Raw genomic sequence first — 16,200 nt, 5'->3', positions numbered from 1 at the left:
ACTACTAACTTACTGTAACATGTGTAACCATGGCTCTATAGTAACTACTAACTTACTGTAACATGTATAACCATGGCTCTATAGTAACTACTAACTTACTGTAACATGTGTAACCATGGCTCTATAGTAACTAACTTACTGTAACATGTGTAACCATGGCTCTATAGTAACTAACTTACTGTAACATGTGTAACCATGGCTCTATAGTAACTAACTTACTGTAACATGTGTAACCATAGTTACTATAGAGCCAACTTACTGTAACATGTGTAACCATGGCTCTATAGTAACTAACTTACTGTAACATGTGTAACCATGGCTCTATAGTAACTAACTTACTGTAACATGTGTAACCATGGCTCTATAGTAACTAACTTACTGTAACATGTGTAACCATGGCTCTGTAGTACAGCACTTGTTTTCTCTTGTATGGACCAGCCAAACACAAGGTGACTTTGTATTCCCTCTCTCTCTTCTCTCCTCTCTCTTCTCTCTTCTCTCCTCTCTCTTCTCTCTTCTCTCCTCTCTCTTCTCTCCTCTCTCTCTTTCCCGTAGGTAACTGATAAAGGCTCTCTGACAGCTGAGGAGTTTGCCAAGCTGCTCGGTCTCTCTGTTCTTCTGTCTAAAGAAAGGTAGGTACCACTACTCACTCTCTAATCCCTGACTGGATATAGAACTACAACTCCCATCGTCGCCCACTGTATATAGAACTACAACTCCCATTGTCACCCACTGTTTATAGAACTACAACTCCCATCGTCGCCCACTGTATATAGAACTACAACTCCCATCGTCACCCACTGGATTGAACTACAGCTGTCCTGATTATTGTTGATAATACACAATATGAACAGAAGTATGTGGACACTTGTTCGTCAAACATCTATTCCAAATCATAGGTGGCAGGTAGCCTAGTGGTTAGAGTGGAGGGGTGGCAGGTAGCCTAGTGGTTAGAGTGGAGGGGCGGCAGGTAGCCTAGTGGTTAGAGTGGAGGGGCGGCAGGTAGCCTAGTGGTTAGAGTGGAGGGGCGGCAGGTAGCCTAGTGGTTAGAGTGGAGGGGCGGCAGGTAGCCTAGTGGTTAGAGTGGAGGGGCGGCAGGTAGCCTAGTGGTTAGAGTGTAGGGGCGGCAGGTAGCCTAGTGGTTAGAGTGGAGGGGAGGCAGGTAGCCTAGTGGTTAGAGTGTTGGACTAGTAACCGAAAGGTTGCTGGATCGAATTCCCGAGCTGACAGGGTAAAAATCTGTCGTTCTGCCCCTGAACAAGGCAGTTAACCCACTGTTCCTAGACCAGTTAACCCACTGTTCCCCTGAACAAGGCAGTTAACCCACTGTTCCCCTGAACAAGGCAGTCAACCCACTGTTCCCCTGAACAAGGCAGTCAACCCACTGTTCCTAGGCTGTTATTGTAAATAGGAAATTGTTCTTACCTGACTTGTCTAGTTAAATAAAGGTAAAATAAAATTTTAAAACATTTTTTAAAAATGTTATGTGGAGTTGGTTCCCCCTTCACTGCTATAACAGCCTCCACTCTTCTGGGAAGGCTTTCCACTAGATGTAGGAACATTGCTGCTATAACAGCCTCCTCTCTTCTGGGAAGGCTTTCCACTAGATGTTGGAACATTGCTGCTATAACAGCCTCCACTCTTCTGGGAAGGCTTTCCACTAGATGTTGGAACATTGCTGCTATAACAGCCTCCACTCTTCTGGGAAGGCTTTCCACTAGATGTTGGAACATTGCTGCTATAACAGCCTCCACTCTTCTGGGAAGGCTTTCCACTAGATGTTGGAACATTGCTGCTATAACAGCCTCCACTCTTCTGGGAAGGCTTTCCACTAGATGTTGGAACATTGCTGTGGGGACTTGCTTCCATTCAGCCACGAGCATTAGTGAGGTCGGACACTGATGTTGGACGATTAGGCTCACATTTGCCGTTCCAATTCATTCGAAAGGTGTTCGATGGGGTTGAGGTCAGGGCTCTGTGCAGGCCAGTCAAGTTCTTCCACACTGATCTCAACAAACCATTTCTGTATGGACCTCGCTTTGTGCACAGGGGCATTGTCATGCTGAAACAGGAAAGGACCTTCACCAAATAGTTTGGTACTCGGTAGTGAGTGTTGCTGCCGAGGATAGACGATTTTTATGTGCTTCAGCACTTGGCGGTCCCGTTCTGTGAGCTTGTTTGGCCTACCACTTTGTGGCTGAGCCGTTTTTGCTCCTAGACATTTCCACTTCACAATCACAGCACTTACATTTGACCTGGGAAGCTCTAGCAGGGCAGAAATTTGACAAACTGACTTGTTGGAAAGGTGGCATCCTATGACGGTGCCACGTTGAAAGTCACCGAGCTCTTCAGTAAGGCCATTCTACTGCCAATGTTTGTCTATGGAGATTGCATGGCTGTGTGCTCGATTTTTATACACCTGTCCTCAACGGCTGTGGCTGAAAGACGAATCCACTAATTTGAAGGGGTGTCCACATACTTTTGTAAATATTGTGTATTATAAATTGTTACAGTTTATTATTCAGTAGTTTGTTCTGTAGATAACGTGACACGTTTCTGTCCCAATCTCTCTATCTATCCCTCTTCTCTGTCTCTTTGTCTCTCTGTCTGTCAGGTTGTTACTAGCAGAGAAGATGGGTCACCTGTGTAGAGACGACTCTGTGGAAGGCCTACGGTTCTACCCCAACCTTTTCAACAGTCAGGCTTGATGTAAACGCGTCCAAATAGTACCCTAGTCCCAGTATAGTGCACTGCTTTTGACCAGGGGTCCATTGGGTTTTAGTGCACTACATCGGTTCTACTAAAAACTCTTCTCCACTCATGTCTGATCTGAGGACAGCATGTGTTGTGGGTTCAACGACTGGCAAACCAAATCCCACTTCTCAGTTGTACCGGGTATACTACAAAGCAGGATCAATGAGTTAGCCAACTAACTTGCCTAAATATTCTGAAATTATATTCTCGACATGATTTCATTTTTTTTTTTTTTTTTAGAGAAAGATACATTTAAAATGGACATGGGTCTAATAATTGTATTCAGATAATCTCTCGGTTTAACTTTCTTAACAAATCAGAAAATTCAATAGATATTTCTGTTTGTTGATTTTAAAGTTAGCCGACCAACGAGTTGATCCTGCATTGTAGCAGAGCCCTCTGTGTCCATGGTTACTGCGTTGTGTTGATACAGTTGAAAAGAGAAGGGCGACATCTTTCCCAGACCTCACCTTGCTAGCACAAAGGGTGTTGTTCCTACGACTGTTCTCTGGACTCTCTAGAGCCGTTTGGGCCTCAGAGAGCTCGAGGCAAGTCAAATGTATCAGAATATATCTCGTCTCCTTAGTCCCAGACAACAATAATCTAGTATAGATGTAAATGGTTAATAAGGTAAAGTTTTTTTTTTTTCTCCATGTATTGGATAATAAGGTTAACGTTGTCTGTCTCGATGCTTTCAGTTTGATATCATGTCTGTATCTGACATCATCAACATTGTACCTAGTGTTGGATCTAGGTAACGCTGTGGAACTAAGTTGTATAATACCAAACCTCTCGTTTTAATGTAAAATGTGTTTACTATTGGAATGTCTCAGTAAGTCTGAAACCTCCTGTTTGAAGAGAGTCTTAAATAACTCTCAGGTTGTACCCATCACCCCATGTTTTATGTGTTCCTTTACATGATAAAGACTGTATGTAACATAATGGTCAACGTGCTCCTTCATTCAAATGGAATTAGTTATTAAACTGTAACTGTACCTATATCAGCTAGTCTGTTTGTCTCCGTCTGTCTGTCTGGCTGGCTGGCTAGCTAGCCTGTCTGTCTAGCCTGTCTCTGTCTGTCTGGCTAGCTAGCCTGTCTGTCTTCTGTCTAGCTAGCCTGTCTGTCTAGCCTGTCTCTGTCTGTCTGGCTAGCTAGCCTGTCTGTCTTCTGGCTAGCTAGTCTGTTTGTCTCCGTCTGTCTGTCTGGCTGGCTGGCTAGCTAGCCTGTCTGTCTTCTGTCTAGCTAGCCTGTCTGTCTAGCCTGTCTCTGTCTGTCTGGCTAGCTAGCCTTCCTGTTTGTCTGTCTGTCTGTTTAGCCTGCCTGTCTGCCTGTGTCTGTCTGGCTGGCTGGCTAGCTAGCCTGTCTGTCTTCTGTCTAGCTAGCCTGTCTGTCTAGCCTGTCTCTGTCTGTCTGGCTAGCTAGCCTGTCTGTCTTCTGTCTAGCTAGCCTGTCTGTCTAGCCTGTCTCTGTCTGTCTGGCTAGCTAGCCTGTCTGTCTTCTGTCTAGCTAGCCTGTCTGTCTAGCCTGTCTCTGTCTGTCTGGCTAGCTAGCCTTCCTGTTTGTCTGTCTGTCTGTTTAGCCTGCCTGTGTCTGTCTGGCTAGCCTGCCTGTCTGCCTGTGTCTGTCTGGCTAGCCTGCCTGTCTGTCTGTCTAGCTAGTCAGTATGTCTGGCTAGCCTGTCTAGGCTGTCTATCTCTGATTCTTTGTGTCTGTTGAACCAGGCTACTTTACAGTGTTAATAGGACCAGGCTACTTTACAGTGTTAATAGGACCAGGCTACTTTACAGTGTTAATAGGACCAGGCTACTTTACAGTGTTAATAGGACCAGGCTTCCTGTGACCAGCAAGCTAACTGATCCTAGGTCAGCAGTCAGATGCAGGCCCATTACCCTGTAGACCAGCTTCCTGTGACCAGCAAGCTAACTGATCCTAGGTCAGCAGTCAGATGCAGGCCAGAGACTATTAGGCCGTGTCCCAAATGGAATCCTATTCCCAATACACACACACACACACACACACATATATGAACACACACACACACATACACGTAGTCTGGGAGCGTGGGAGCACGTGGTGTATCCCAGATTAGATTAGCCTGCTGTGTCCTCCATGTGGGTGATCAATTTAAATGAATGGATTAAACAGAACTGGGAGGAAACCAGAAGACTTTGCCCTGGAGTAGAATCAAATCCATTTGAATTTGTCACGTGTGCCGAACACAACGGGTGTAGTAGACCTTTCTGTGAATTGCTTATTTACAAACCAACAATGCAGTTCAAGAAATAGAGTTAAGATAATTGTTAACTTTTTTTTTTATTTAGTAAAATACAAAATAGTAAAATACTAAATAAAAAGTAACACCAATAACAATAACGAGGTTATATACACAGGAGGTACCGGCACCCAGGCAATATACACAGGGGGTAACGGTTAGTTGAGGTAATATAATGTAGGTAGAGGTAAAGACTAGACAACAGGATAGATAATAGACAGTAACAGCAGTGTTGGTAGTAGGGTAGGTAGGGGTAAAGACTAGACAACAGGATAGATAATAAACAGTAACAGCAGTGTTAGTAGTAGGGTAGGTAATATGTACATATAGATAGAGTAGACCCCATGTAGAGACGGGAGATACTGTATGACACACTCAAAGGCAGACACGCATTCACACACACTACACACACTACACACACTACATACACACACAGTACAATGCAGTGGAAGGAAGCTATGACACAGTCAGGGTTGGGGAGTAACTGATTTATATGTGATATATATTATATGTGATCAGTTATGTCATACTTTTTGCGTTGAACAAAAATATAAACACACATGTCAAGTGTTGGTTTCATGAGCTGAAATAAAATATATTTTTATATATATATGTATATGTATATATATATATATATATATATATTTATAAAATAATTTTTACATAAGCACAAAAAATGTCTTGCACAAGTTTGTTTACATCCCCGTTAGTGAGCATTTCTCCATTTACCAAGATAATCCATCCACCTAACAGGTGTGGCATATCAATAAGATGATTAAACAGCATGATCATTACACAGGTGCACCTTGTGCTGGGGGAAAATAAAAGGAGACTCTAAAATGTTCAGTTTTGTCATAACACAATTCCACAGATGTGTCAAGTTCTGAGGGAGTGTTCTATTTGTATACTGAGTGCAGGAATGCCCACCAGAGCTATTGCCAAATAATTGAATGGTCATTTCTCTACCATAAACCGCCTCCATTGTTGTTTTAGAGCTTTTGCCAGTACATCCAACCAGCCTCACAACAGTACCGGTCAGAAGCATTCCATGTGACTACCTCAAAGCTGGTTGAGAGAATGCAAAGCTGTCATCAAGGCAAAGGGCGGCTATTTGAAGAATCTTGAATATAAATATATTTTGATTTAACACTTTTTTTGGTTACTACATGATTCCATATGTGTTATTTCATAGTGTTGATGTCTTCACTACTATTCTACAATGTGAAAATTGTAAAAATACCGAAAAACCCTGGAATGAGTAGGTGTGTCCAAACTTTTGATTGTTAGAGTTAGCATGTCCCCACAAGGGAGAACTTCCCCCCAGTACCCTTCTGGTACTCCCTGTATACAGTTGCACATTGATCTGGTACTCCCTGTATATAGAGTTGAAGTCGGAAGTTTACATATACTTAGATTGGAGTCATTAAACCTCGTTTTTCAACCACTCCACAAATTTCTTGTTAACAATCTATAGTTCTGGCAAGTCAGTTAGGACATCTACTTTGTGCGTGACACAAGTAATTTTTCCAGTAATTGTTTACAGACAGATTATTTCACTTATAATTCAATGAATCACAATTCCAGTGGGTCAGAAGTTTACATACACTAAGTCGACTGTGCCTTTAAACAGCTTGGAAAATTCCAGAAAATGATGTCATGGCTTTAGAAGCTTCTAATAGGCTAATTGACATCATTTGAGTCAATTGGAGATGTACTTGTGGGTGTATTTCAAGGCCTACCTTCAAACTCAGTGCCTCTTTGCTTGACATCATGGGAAAATCAAAAGAAATCAGCCAAGACCTCAGAAAAACAATTGTTGACCTCCACAAGTCTGGTTCATCCTTGGGAGCAATTTCCAAATGCCTGAAGGTACCACGTTCAACTGTACAAACAAGATTATGCAAGTATAAACACCATGGGACCACGCAGCCGTCATACCGCTCAGGAAGGAGACGCGTTCTGTCTCCTAGAGATGAACGTACTTTGGTGTGAAAAGTGCAAATCAATCCCAGAACAACAGCAAAGGACCTTGTGAAGATGCTGGAGGAAACGGGTACAAAAGTATCTATATCCACAGTAAAACAAGTTCTATATCGACATAACCTGAAAGGCCGCTCAGCAAGGAAGAAGCCACTGCTCCAAAACTGCCATAAAAAAGCCAGACTACGGTTTGCAACTGCACATGGGGACAAAGATGGTACTTTTTGGAGAAATGTCCTCTGGTCTGATGAAACAAAAATAGAACTGTTTGGCCATAATGACCATCGTTATGTTTGGAGGAAAAAGGGGAGGCTTGCAAGCCGAAGAACACAATCCCAACTGTGAAGCACGGGGGTGGCAGCATCATGTTGTGGGGGTGCTTTGCTGCAGGAGGGACTGGTGCACTTCACAAAATAGATGGCATCATGAGGACGGAAAATTATGTGGATATATTGAAGCAACATCTCAAGACATCAGTCAGGAAGTTAAAGCTTGGTCACAAATGGGTCTTCCAAATGGACAATGACCCCAAGCATACTTCCAAAGTTGTGGTAAAATGGCTTAAGGACAACAAAGTCAAGGTATTGGAGTGGCCATCACAAAGCCCTGACCTCAATCCTATAGCAAATTTGTTGGCAGAACTGAAAAAGTGTGTGCAAGCAAGGAGGCCTACAAACCTGACTAAGTTACATCAGCTCTGTCAGGAGGAATGGGCCAAAATTCACCCAACTTATTGTGGGAAGCTTGTGGAAGGCTACCCGAAACGTTTGACCCAAGTTAAACAATTTAAAGGCAATGCTACCAAATATTTAATTGAGTGTTGATAAACTTCTGACCCACTGGGAATGTGATGAAAGAAATAAAAGCTGAAATTCATCATTCTCTCTGCTATTATTCTGACATTTCACATTCATAAAATAAAGTGGTTATCCTAACTGGCCTAAAAATGGATTTTTTTACTAGGATTAAATGTCAGGAATTGTGAAAAACTGAGTTTAAATGTATTTGGCTAAGGTGAATGTAAACTTCCGACTTCAACTGTAGCTCCACATTGATCTGGTACTGGTACTCCCTGTATATAGCTCCACATTGATCTGGTACTGGTACTCCCTGTATATAGCTCCACATTGATCTGGTACTGGTACTTCCTGTATATAGATCCACATTGATCTGGTACTGGTACTCCCTGTATATAGCTCCACATTGATCTGGTACTGGTACTTCCTGTATATAGCTCCACATTGATCTGGTACTGGTACTCCCTGTATATAGCTCCACATTGATCTGGTACTGGTACTCCCTGTATATAGCTCCACATTGATCTGGTACTCCCTGTATATAGCTCCACATTGATCTGGTACTCCCTGTATATAGCTCCACATTGATCTGGTACTGGTACTCCCTGTATATAGCTCCACATTGATCTGGTACTTCCTGTATATAGCTCCACATTGATCTGGTACTTCCTGTATATAGCTCCACATTGATCTGGTACTTCCTGTATATAGCTCCACATTGATCTGGTACTCCCTGTATATAGCTCCACATTGATCTGGTACTGGTACTTCCTGTATATAGCTCCACATTGATCTGGTACTGGTACTCCCTGTATATAGCTCCACATTGATCTGGTACTGGTACTCCCTGTATATAGCTCCACATTGATCTGGTACTCCCTGTATATAGCTCCACATTGATCTGGTACTCCCTGTATATAGCTCCACATTGATCTGGTACTGGTACTCCCTGTATATAGCTCCACATTGATCTGGTACTTCCTGTATATAGCTCCACATTGATCTGGTACTTCCTGTATATAGCTCCACATTGATCTGGTACTTCCTGTATATAGCTCCACATTGATCTGGTACTTCCTGTATATACAGTTGGAAGTTTACATACACTTTAGTCAAATACATTTAAACTCAGTTTTTCCACAATTCCTGACATTTAATCCTAGTAAAAATGATAAATAAGATGTTATTATATTTGTAACTATTTCCCCAGGTCATTGATGTAGATAATGTGTTCTCAGTCAATGTACTTGGTAAAATACGCCTCTCTCTCTCACTAGTCATTTAGGTCAACATTGGATCATTCAGAGATCCTCACTGAACTTCTGGAGAGAGTTTGCTGCACTGAAAGTAAAGGGGCTGAATAATTTTGCATGCCCAATTTTTCAGTTTTTGATTTGTTAAAAAAGTTTGAAATATCCAATAAATGTCGTTCCACTTCATGATTGTGTCCCACTTGTTGTTGATTCTTCACAAAAAAATACAGTTTTATATCTTTATGTTTGAAGCCTGAAATGTGGCAAAAGGTCGCAAAGTTCAAGGGGGCCGAATACTTTCGCAAGGCACTGTAAATACACACACACACACACACACACACAGTGTGTAAAGCACACACACACAGCGTGTAAAACACACACACACACACACACAGTGTATAAGCTGTGATTCTCCTAGTCCAGTTCTCTGTGACCTTGTTTTGACAGCCTGTCATGTAATCATATCATAACGGAGTGCTGGGTGTAACGACCATTATTCAATCATGTCATTAAGGCACAGGAGGCAGTGTAGTTGCCCTGTGACCTCAACTCGATGGTTCAAGACCCCATTTCTGCTGTTTCCCCCATCAACCGTTACATTTAGGCCTATACAGCCACGGCAAGCTCCAGAATGATTTGTTTAGCTGTGTCAAAGCTTGCTTCCTGCAATTGAACAGTTAAACATGACTCAGGCAATGCCCAACCCATCGCCCTACACCTCTCCTGTCTACTTCCTAGGGTGCCTGTCTGTGGTGTTGAACTCTCTGACTGCCTCATAGGTTTTTAGATGACACTGGGACTTATCGTTAATGTTTAGGGCTATAAACATCTCTGTTAGTCAGTGTTGTATAATCCTGTTGATATCGCTGGTACAGGTTATAGCCTGATGCTCGTCAGTGATTCAACACCTAAACATTTCTCTGGAGTGTTCAGGTAGGCCTCAGGTAGGCCTCAGGTAGTCCTAGGCTTCGGCATCACTCTGCAGTGTTCAACCCTCATTAAATATGAAAACAATACATCCTTTGTCATTTAAGTCATGCAGTCTGTCTTTTTATTCATCTTTTAAACCTTTACTTCTGTTCTTGGCTCAAACTTTGAGCACTGTTTGAGATCTATACATTAATTTAAACTGATTGACCGCACGTATGGCCACGTACAACCTCATAGGTTGCAATGAGCCGCGTATAATTGACCGTAACAGAGGACGAGCGGCACGGGAATGCGCGGTTACCCTGGCTCTGCTCTGTCCGCTCACGGCACGGACGCGCGCAAAGGGATTGTCGTTCCTCTCCGTAGCTCTCTGCTTCTTCTTCGTCTTCTCTCTCTGAAGTTGATCTGTAATCGAGCTGCTGTTCGGCGGGTCACGTTAATTAATCATCTGTAAAGGTTGACGATCAGAAATGGACGGAATGACGTTTCCATGGATGAGTCGAGACGTTTGATGGAGGTTTCGTTGGGAATAATCAATGCCTTTCTGAGTCTACAGGAAATGTAAGTACGCAAATGTGGTCCTAGTCTATTGAGAATGACAGGTAGCCTACAACGTGTACGCCGACCCCTTCGGAATAAGCCTGACTGGTCATTATAGCCGCAGGGACAGAAAGACTAACATTTCTAAAATGTTCTATTCATTTGAGCAAACATTGAGAAAACATTAGGCTATATGTTATGTAGGCTAATGTCCTTATGAGCTTAAAGGGATAGTTCAGGATTTTGGCAATGACCCGCTGGACACACGCTGGTTGAGTCAACGTTGTTTCCACGTCAATTCAAAATAAATTCAACAGAAGTTGAAATGAACAGTGGAGATGTCCTTTATCTACTTCCCCCAGTCAGATGAACTCCTGCATGCCATTTTCTTTATTTAGGCTATCTGCTTCCAGAATGAAGGAAGAAGACAGTTTTGCGATAGGCCAATGAAACGAGTGGACACACAGATCTCAGGCCAACAATACGAGGAGGTCATTATAGTCCAACTTTCCAGTGCCACTCATCTATTCAAACATATTCTTCCCGCAATTGTATTTTTAAAATATTGCGAAATACCTTCTAGGTGCTGTTCACTGACAGCGACAACTCATCAATCATCATCAACTCAATCAATCATCATCAACTCAATCAATCATCATCAACTCATCAATCATCTGTTTTATATTTGCCGCCGAATTGCAGGAATCCCGACTGTAGACGAGGCCTAAATGCTCATAATGTGACAACACAATCTACAGCGATTTAAAAATAAACTATTGATCCTCTATTGTAGCTAAATTATTCTGGTGTAGTATTTTCAATGATTTAATTTGTTTTTATAGAGACCAGAGTCATTATCTACTTTGCCACATGTATTAAACTTAATCTGCAGCCCTTCCTGTAGGGCTGTGTGTTCTTCCTGTAGGGCTGTGTGTACTTCCTGTAGGGCTGTGTGTACTTCCTGTAGGGCTGTGTGTTCTTCCTGTAGGGCTGTGTGTACTTCCTGTAGGGCTGTGTGTTCTTCCTGTAGGGCTGTGTGTTCTTCCTGTAGGGCTGTGTGTACTTCCTGTAGGGCTGTGTGTACTTCCTGTAGGGCTGTGTGTTCTTCCTGTAGGGCTGTGTGTTCTTCCTGTAGGGCTGTGTGTTCTTCCTGTAGGGCTGTGTGTACTTCCTGTAGGGCTGTGTGTTCTTCCTGCAGCGCTGTGTGTTCTTCCTGTAGGGCTGTGTGTACTTCCTGTAGCGCTGTGTGTTCTTCCTGTAGCGCTGTGTGTTCTTCCTGCAGCGCTGTGTGTTCTTCCTGTAGCGCTGTGTGTTCTTCCTGCAGCCCTTCCTGTAGGGCTGTGTGTACTTCCTGTAGGGCTGTGTGTTCTTCCTGTAGGGCTGTGTGTTCTTCCTGTAGGGCTGTGTGTACTTCCTGTAGGGCTGTGTGTACTTCCTGTAGGGCTGTGTGTACTTCCTGTAGGGCTGTGTGTATTTCCTGTAGGGCTGTGTGTACTTCCTGTAGGGCTGTGTGTACTTCCTGTAGGGCTGTGTGTTCTTCCTGTAGGGCTGTGTGTTCTTCCTGTAGGGCTGTGTGTTCTTCCTGTAGGGCTGTGTGTTCTTCCTGTAGCGCTGTGTGTTCTTCCTGTAGCGCTGTGTGTTCTTCCTGCAGCGCTGTGTGTTCTTCCTGCAGCGCTGTGTGTTCTTCCTGCAGCGCTGTGTGTTCTTCCTGCAGCGCTGTGTGTTCTTCCTGCAGCGCTGTGTGTTCTTCCTGCAGCCCTTCCTGTAGCGTTGTGTGTTCTTCCTGTAGGGCTGTGTGTTCTTCCTGTAGGGCTGTGTGTTCTTCCTGTAGGGCTGTGTGTTCTTCCTGTAGCGCTGTGTGTTCTTCCTGCAGCCCTTCCTGTAGGGCTGTGTGTTCTTCCTGTAGCCCTTCCTGTAGGGCTGTGTTCTTCCTTTAGCGCTGTGTTCTTCCTGCAGTCCTTCCTGTAGAGCTATGTGTTCTTCCTGTAGCGCTGTGTGTTCTTCCTGCAGCCCTTCCTGTTGTGATGTGTGTTCTTCCTGCAGCCCTTCCTGTAGGGCTGTGTGTTCTTCCTGTAGGGCTGGGTGTACTTCCTGTAGGGCTGTGTGTACTTCCTGTAGGGCTGTGTGTACTTCCTGTAGGGCTGTGTGTACTTCCTGTAGGGCTGTGTGTATTTCCTGTAGGGCTGTGTGTTCTTCCTGTAGGGCTGTGTGTTCTTCCTGTAGGGCTGTGTGTTCTTCCTGTAGGGCTGTGTGTTCTTCCTGTAGCGCTGTGTGTTCTTCCTGTAGCGCTGTGTGTTCTTCCTGTAGCGCTGTGTGTTCTTCCTGCAGCGCTGTGTGTTCTTCCTGCAGCGCTGTGTGTTCTTCCTGCAGCGCTGTGTGTTCTTCCTGCAGCGCTGTGTGTTCTTCCTGCAGCCCTTCCTGTAGCGTTGTGTGTTCTTCCTGTAGGGCTGTGTGTTCTTCCTGTAGGGCTGTGTGTTCTTCCTGTAGCGCTGTGTGTTCTTCCTGCAGCCCTTCCTGTAGGGCTGTGTGTTCTTCCTGTAGCCCTTCCTGTAGGGCTGTGTTCTTCCTTTAGCGCTGTGTTCTTCCTGCAGTCCTTCCTGTAGAGCTATGTGTTCTTCCTGTAGCGCTGTGTGTTCTTCCTGCAGCCCTTCCTGTTGTGATGTGTGTTCTTCCTGCAGCCCTTCCTGTAGGGCTGTGTGTTCTTCCTGTAGCCCTTCCTGTAGGGCTGTGTGTTCTTCCTGTAGCGCTGTGTGTTCTTCCTGTAGCGCTGTGTGTTCTTCCTGTAGCGCTGTGTGTTCTTCCTGTAGCCCTTCCTGTAGCGCTGTGTGTTCTTCCTGCATTCCCTTCCTGTTGTGATGTGTGTTCTTCCTGCAGCCCTTCCTGTATGGCTGTGTGTTCTTCCTGTAGCCCTTCCTGTAGGGCTGTGTATTCTTCCTGTAGCCCTTCCTGTAGCTCTGTGTGTTCTTCCTGTAGCGCTGTGTGTTCTTCCTGTTTTCCTTCCTGTAGCGCTGTGTGTTCTTCCTGCAGCCCTTCCTGTTGTGATGTGTGTTCTTCCTGCAGCCCTTCCTGTAGGGCTGTGTGTTCTTCCTGTAGCCCTTCCTGTAGGGCTGTGTTCTTCCTTTAGCGCTGTGTTCTTCCTGCAGCCCTTCCTGTAGAGCTATGTGTTCTTCCTGTAGCGCTGTGTGTTCTTCCTGCAGGCCTTCCTGTTGTGATGTGTGTTCTTCCTGCAGCCCTTCCTGTAGGGCTGTGTGTTCTTCCTGTAGCCCTTCCTGTAGGGCTGTGTGTTCTTCCTGTAGCGCTGTGTGTTCTTCCTGTAGCGATGTGTGTTCTTCCTGTAGACCTTCCTGTAGCACTGTGTGTTCTTCCTGTAGCGCTGTGTGTTCTTCCTGTAGCCCTTCCTGTAGCGCTGTGTGTTCTTCCTGTAGCGCTGTGTGATCTTCCTGTAGCCCTTCCTGTAGCGCTGTGTGTTCTTCCTGCAGCCCTTCCTGTTGTGATGTGTGTTCTTCCTGCAGCCCTTCCTGTATGGCTGTGTGTTCTTCCTGTAGCCCTTCCTGTAGGGCTGTGTATTCTTCCTGTAGCGTTGTGTGTTCTTCCTGTAGCCCTTCCTGTTCTTCCTGTAGCGCTGTGTGTTCTTCCTGTATTCCTTCCTGTAGCGCTGTGTGTTCTTCCTGCAGCCCTTCCTGTTGTGATGTGTGTTCTTCCTGCAGCCCTTCCTGTAGTGCTGTGTGTTCTTCCTGCAGCCCTTCCTGTAGGGCTGTGTGTTCTTCCTGTAGCCCTTCCTGTAGGGCTGTGTGTTCTTCCTGTAGCGCTGTGTGTTCTTCCTGCAGCCCTTCCTGTAGCGCTGTGTGTTCTTCCTGTAGCCCTTCCTGTAGCACTGTGTGTTCTTCCTGTAGCGCTGTGTGTTCTTCCTGTAGCCCTTCCTGTAGCTCTGTGTGTTCTTCCTGTAGCGCTGTGTGTTCTTCCTGTATTCCTTCCTGTAGCGCTGTGTGTTCTTCCTGCAGCCCTTCCTATTGTGCTGTGTGTTCTTCCTGCAGCCCTTCCTGTTCGGGCTGTGTGTTCTTCCTGTAGCCCTTCCTGTAGGGCTGTGTTCTTCCTTTAGCGCTGTGTTCTTCCTGTAGCCCTTCCTGTAGGGCTGTGTGTTCTTCCTGTAGCGCTGTGTGTTCTTCCTGTAGCCCTTCCTGTAGCGCTGTGTGTTCTTCCTGTAGCCCTTCCTGTAGCGCTGTGTGTTCTTCCTGTAGCGCTGTGTGTTCTTCCTGTAGCCCTTCCTGTTGTGCTGTGTTCTTCCTGCAGCCCTTCCTGTAGCGCTGTGTGTTCTTCCTGTAGCCCTTCCTGTAGCACTGTGTGTTCTTCCTGTAGCGCTGTGTGTTCTTCCTGCAACCCTTCCTGTAGGGCTGTGTGTTCTTCCTGTAGCGCTGTGTGTTCTTCCTGTAGCCCTTCCTGTAGCGCTGTGTGTTCTTCCTGTAGCCCTTCCTGTAGCGCTGTGTGTTCTTCCTGTAGCGCTGTGTGTTCTTCCTGTAGCCCTTCCTGTTGTGCTGTGTTCTTCCTGCAGCCCTTCCTGTAGCGCTGTGTGTTCTTCCTGTAGCCCTTCCTGTAGCACTGTGTGTTCTTCCTGTAGCGCTGTGTGTTCTTCCTGCAGCCCTTCCTGTAGCGCTGTGTGTTCTTCCTGCAGCCCTTCCTGTAGGGCTGTGTGTTCTTCCTGCAGCCCTTCCTGTAGGGCTGTGTGTTCTTCCTGCAGCCCTTCCTGTAGGGCTGTGTGTTCTTCCTGCAGACCTTCCTGTAGGGCTGTGTATTCTTCCTGCAGCCCTTCCTGTAGGGCTGTGTATTCTTCCTGTAGCACTTCCTGTAGGGCTGTGTGTTCTTCCTGTAGCGCTGTGTTTTCTTCCTGTAGGGCTGTGTGTTCTTCCTGCAGCCCTTCCTGTAGGGCTGTGTTCTTCCTTTAGCGCTGTGTGTTCTTCCTGTAGCGCTGTGTTCTTCCTGTAGCGCTGTGTGTTCTTCCTGCAGCCCTTCCTGTTGTGCTGTGTATTCTTCATGCAGCCCTTCCTGTAGGGCTGTGTATTCTTCCTGTAGCCCTTCCTGTATGGCTGTGTTCTTCCTGCAGCCCTTCCTGTTGTGCTGTGTGTTCTTCCTGCAGCACTTCCTGTAGGGCTGTGTGTTCTTCCTGCAGTCCTTCCTGTAGGGCTGTGTATTCTTCCTGTAGGGCTGTGTGTTCTTCCCACAGCCCTTCCTGTAGGGCTGTGTATTCTTCCTGTAGCCCTTCCTGTATGGCTGTGTTCTTCCTGCAGCCCTTCCTGTTGTGCTGTGTGTTCTTCCTGCAGCACTTCCTGTAGGGCTGTGTGTTCTTCCTGTATTCCTTCCTTTTGTGCTGTGTGTTCTTCCTGCAGCCCTTCCTGTAGGGCTGTGTGTTCTTCCTGTATTTCTTCATGTAGGGCTGTGTGTTCTTCCTGTAGCCCTTCTTGTAGGGCTGTGTGTTCTTCCTGTAGCCCTTCCTGTAGGGCTGTGTGTTCTTCCTGTAGCTCTTCCTGTAGGGCTGTGTGTTCTTCCTGTAGCTCTTCCTGTAGGGCTGTGTGTTCTTCCTGTAGCTCTTCCTGTAGGGCTGTGCGTTCTTCCTGTAGCTCTTCCTGTAGGGCTGTGTGTTCTTCCTGTAGCCCTTCCTGTAGTGCTGTGTGTTCTTCC

At 45.5% G+C, this 16,200-nt stretch overlaps 2 protein-coding genes across 2 annotated transcripts in view; both read left to right on the top strand.

Moving 5' to 3' along the window:
- vps36 (vacuolar protein sorting 36 homolog) overlaps window positions 1-3,696 on the top strand; it is a 35,173-nt gene extending 31,477 nt beyond the window's left edge. Inside the window, exons 13-14 of the mRNA XM_090226331.1 lie at window positions 556-632; window positions 2,615-3,696. Coding sequence (XP_090082457.1) covers window positions 556-632; window positions 2,615-2,708 — 171 coding nt within the window. The 3' untranslated portion in view covers window positions 2,709-3,696. The remainder of the gene's footprint in view (window positions 1-555; window positions 633-2,614) is intronic.
- Window positions 3,697-10,247: 6,551 nt separating this feature from the next.
- The window catches only part of thsd1 (thrombospondin, type I, domain containing 1), a 53,601-nt gene continuing 47,648 nt past the window's right edge, over window positions 10,248-16,200 (top strand). The window contains exon 1 of the mRNA XM_090226313.1: window positions 10,248-10,548. The gene's annotated coding sequence lies outside the window, so the exon portion shown is untranslated. The remainder of the gene's footprint in view (window positions 10,549-16,200) is intronic.

This window comes from Oncorhynchus mykiss, chromosome 29 (assembly GCF_057628025.1).
Source record: "Oncorhynchus mykiss isolate SJ-2025 chromosome 29, ASM5762802v1, whole genome shotgun sequence".
Taxonomy (NCBI): Eukaryota; Metazoa; Chordata; class Actinopteri; order Salmoniformes; family Salmonidae; genus Oncorhynchus; species Oncorhynchus mykiss.
The sequence above is the reverse complement of the archived record's forward strand: the minus strand, read 5'-3'. Positions and strand labels throughout refer to the sequence as shown.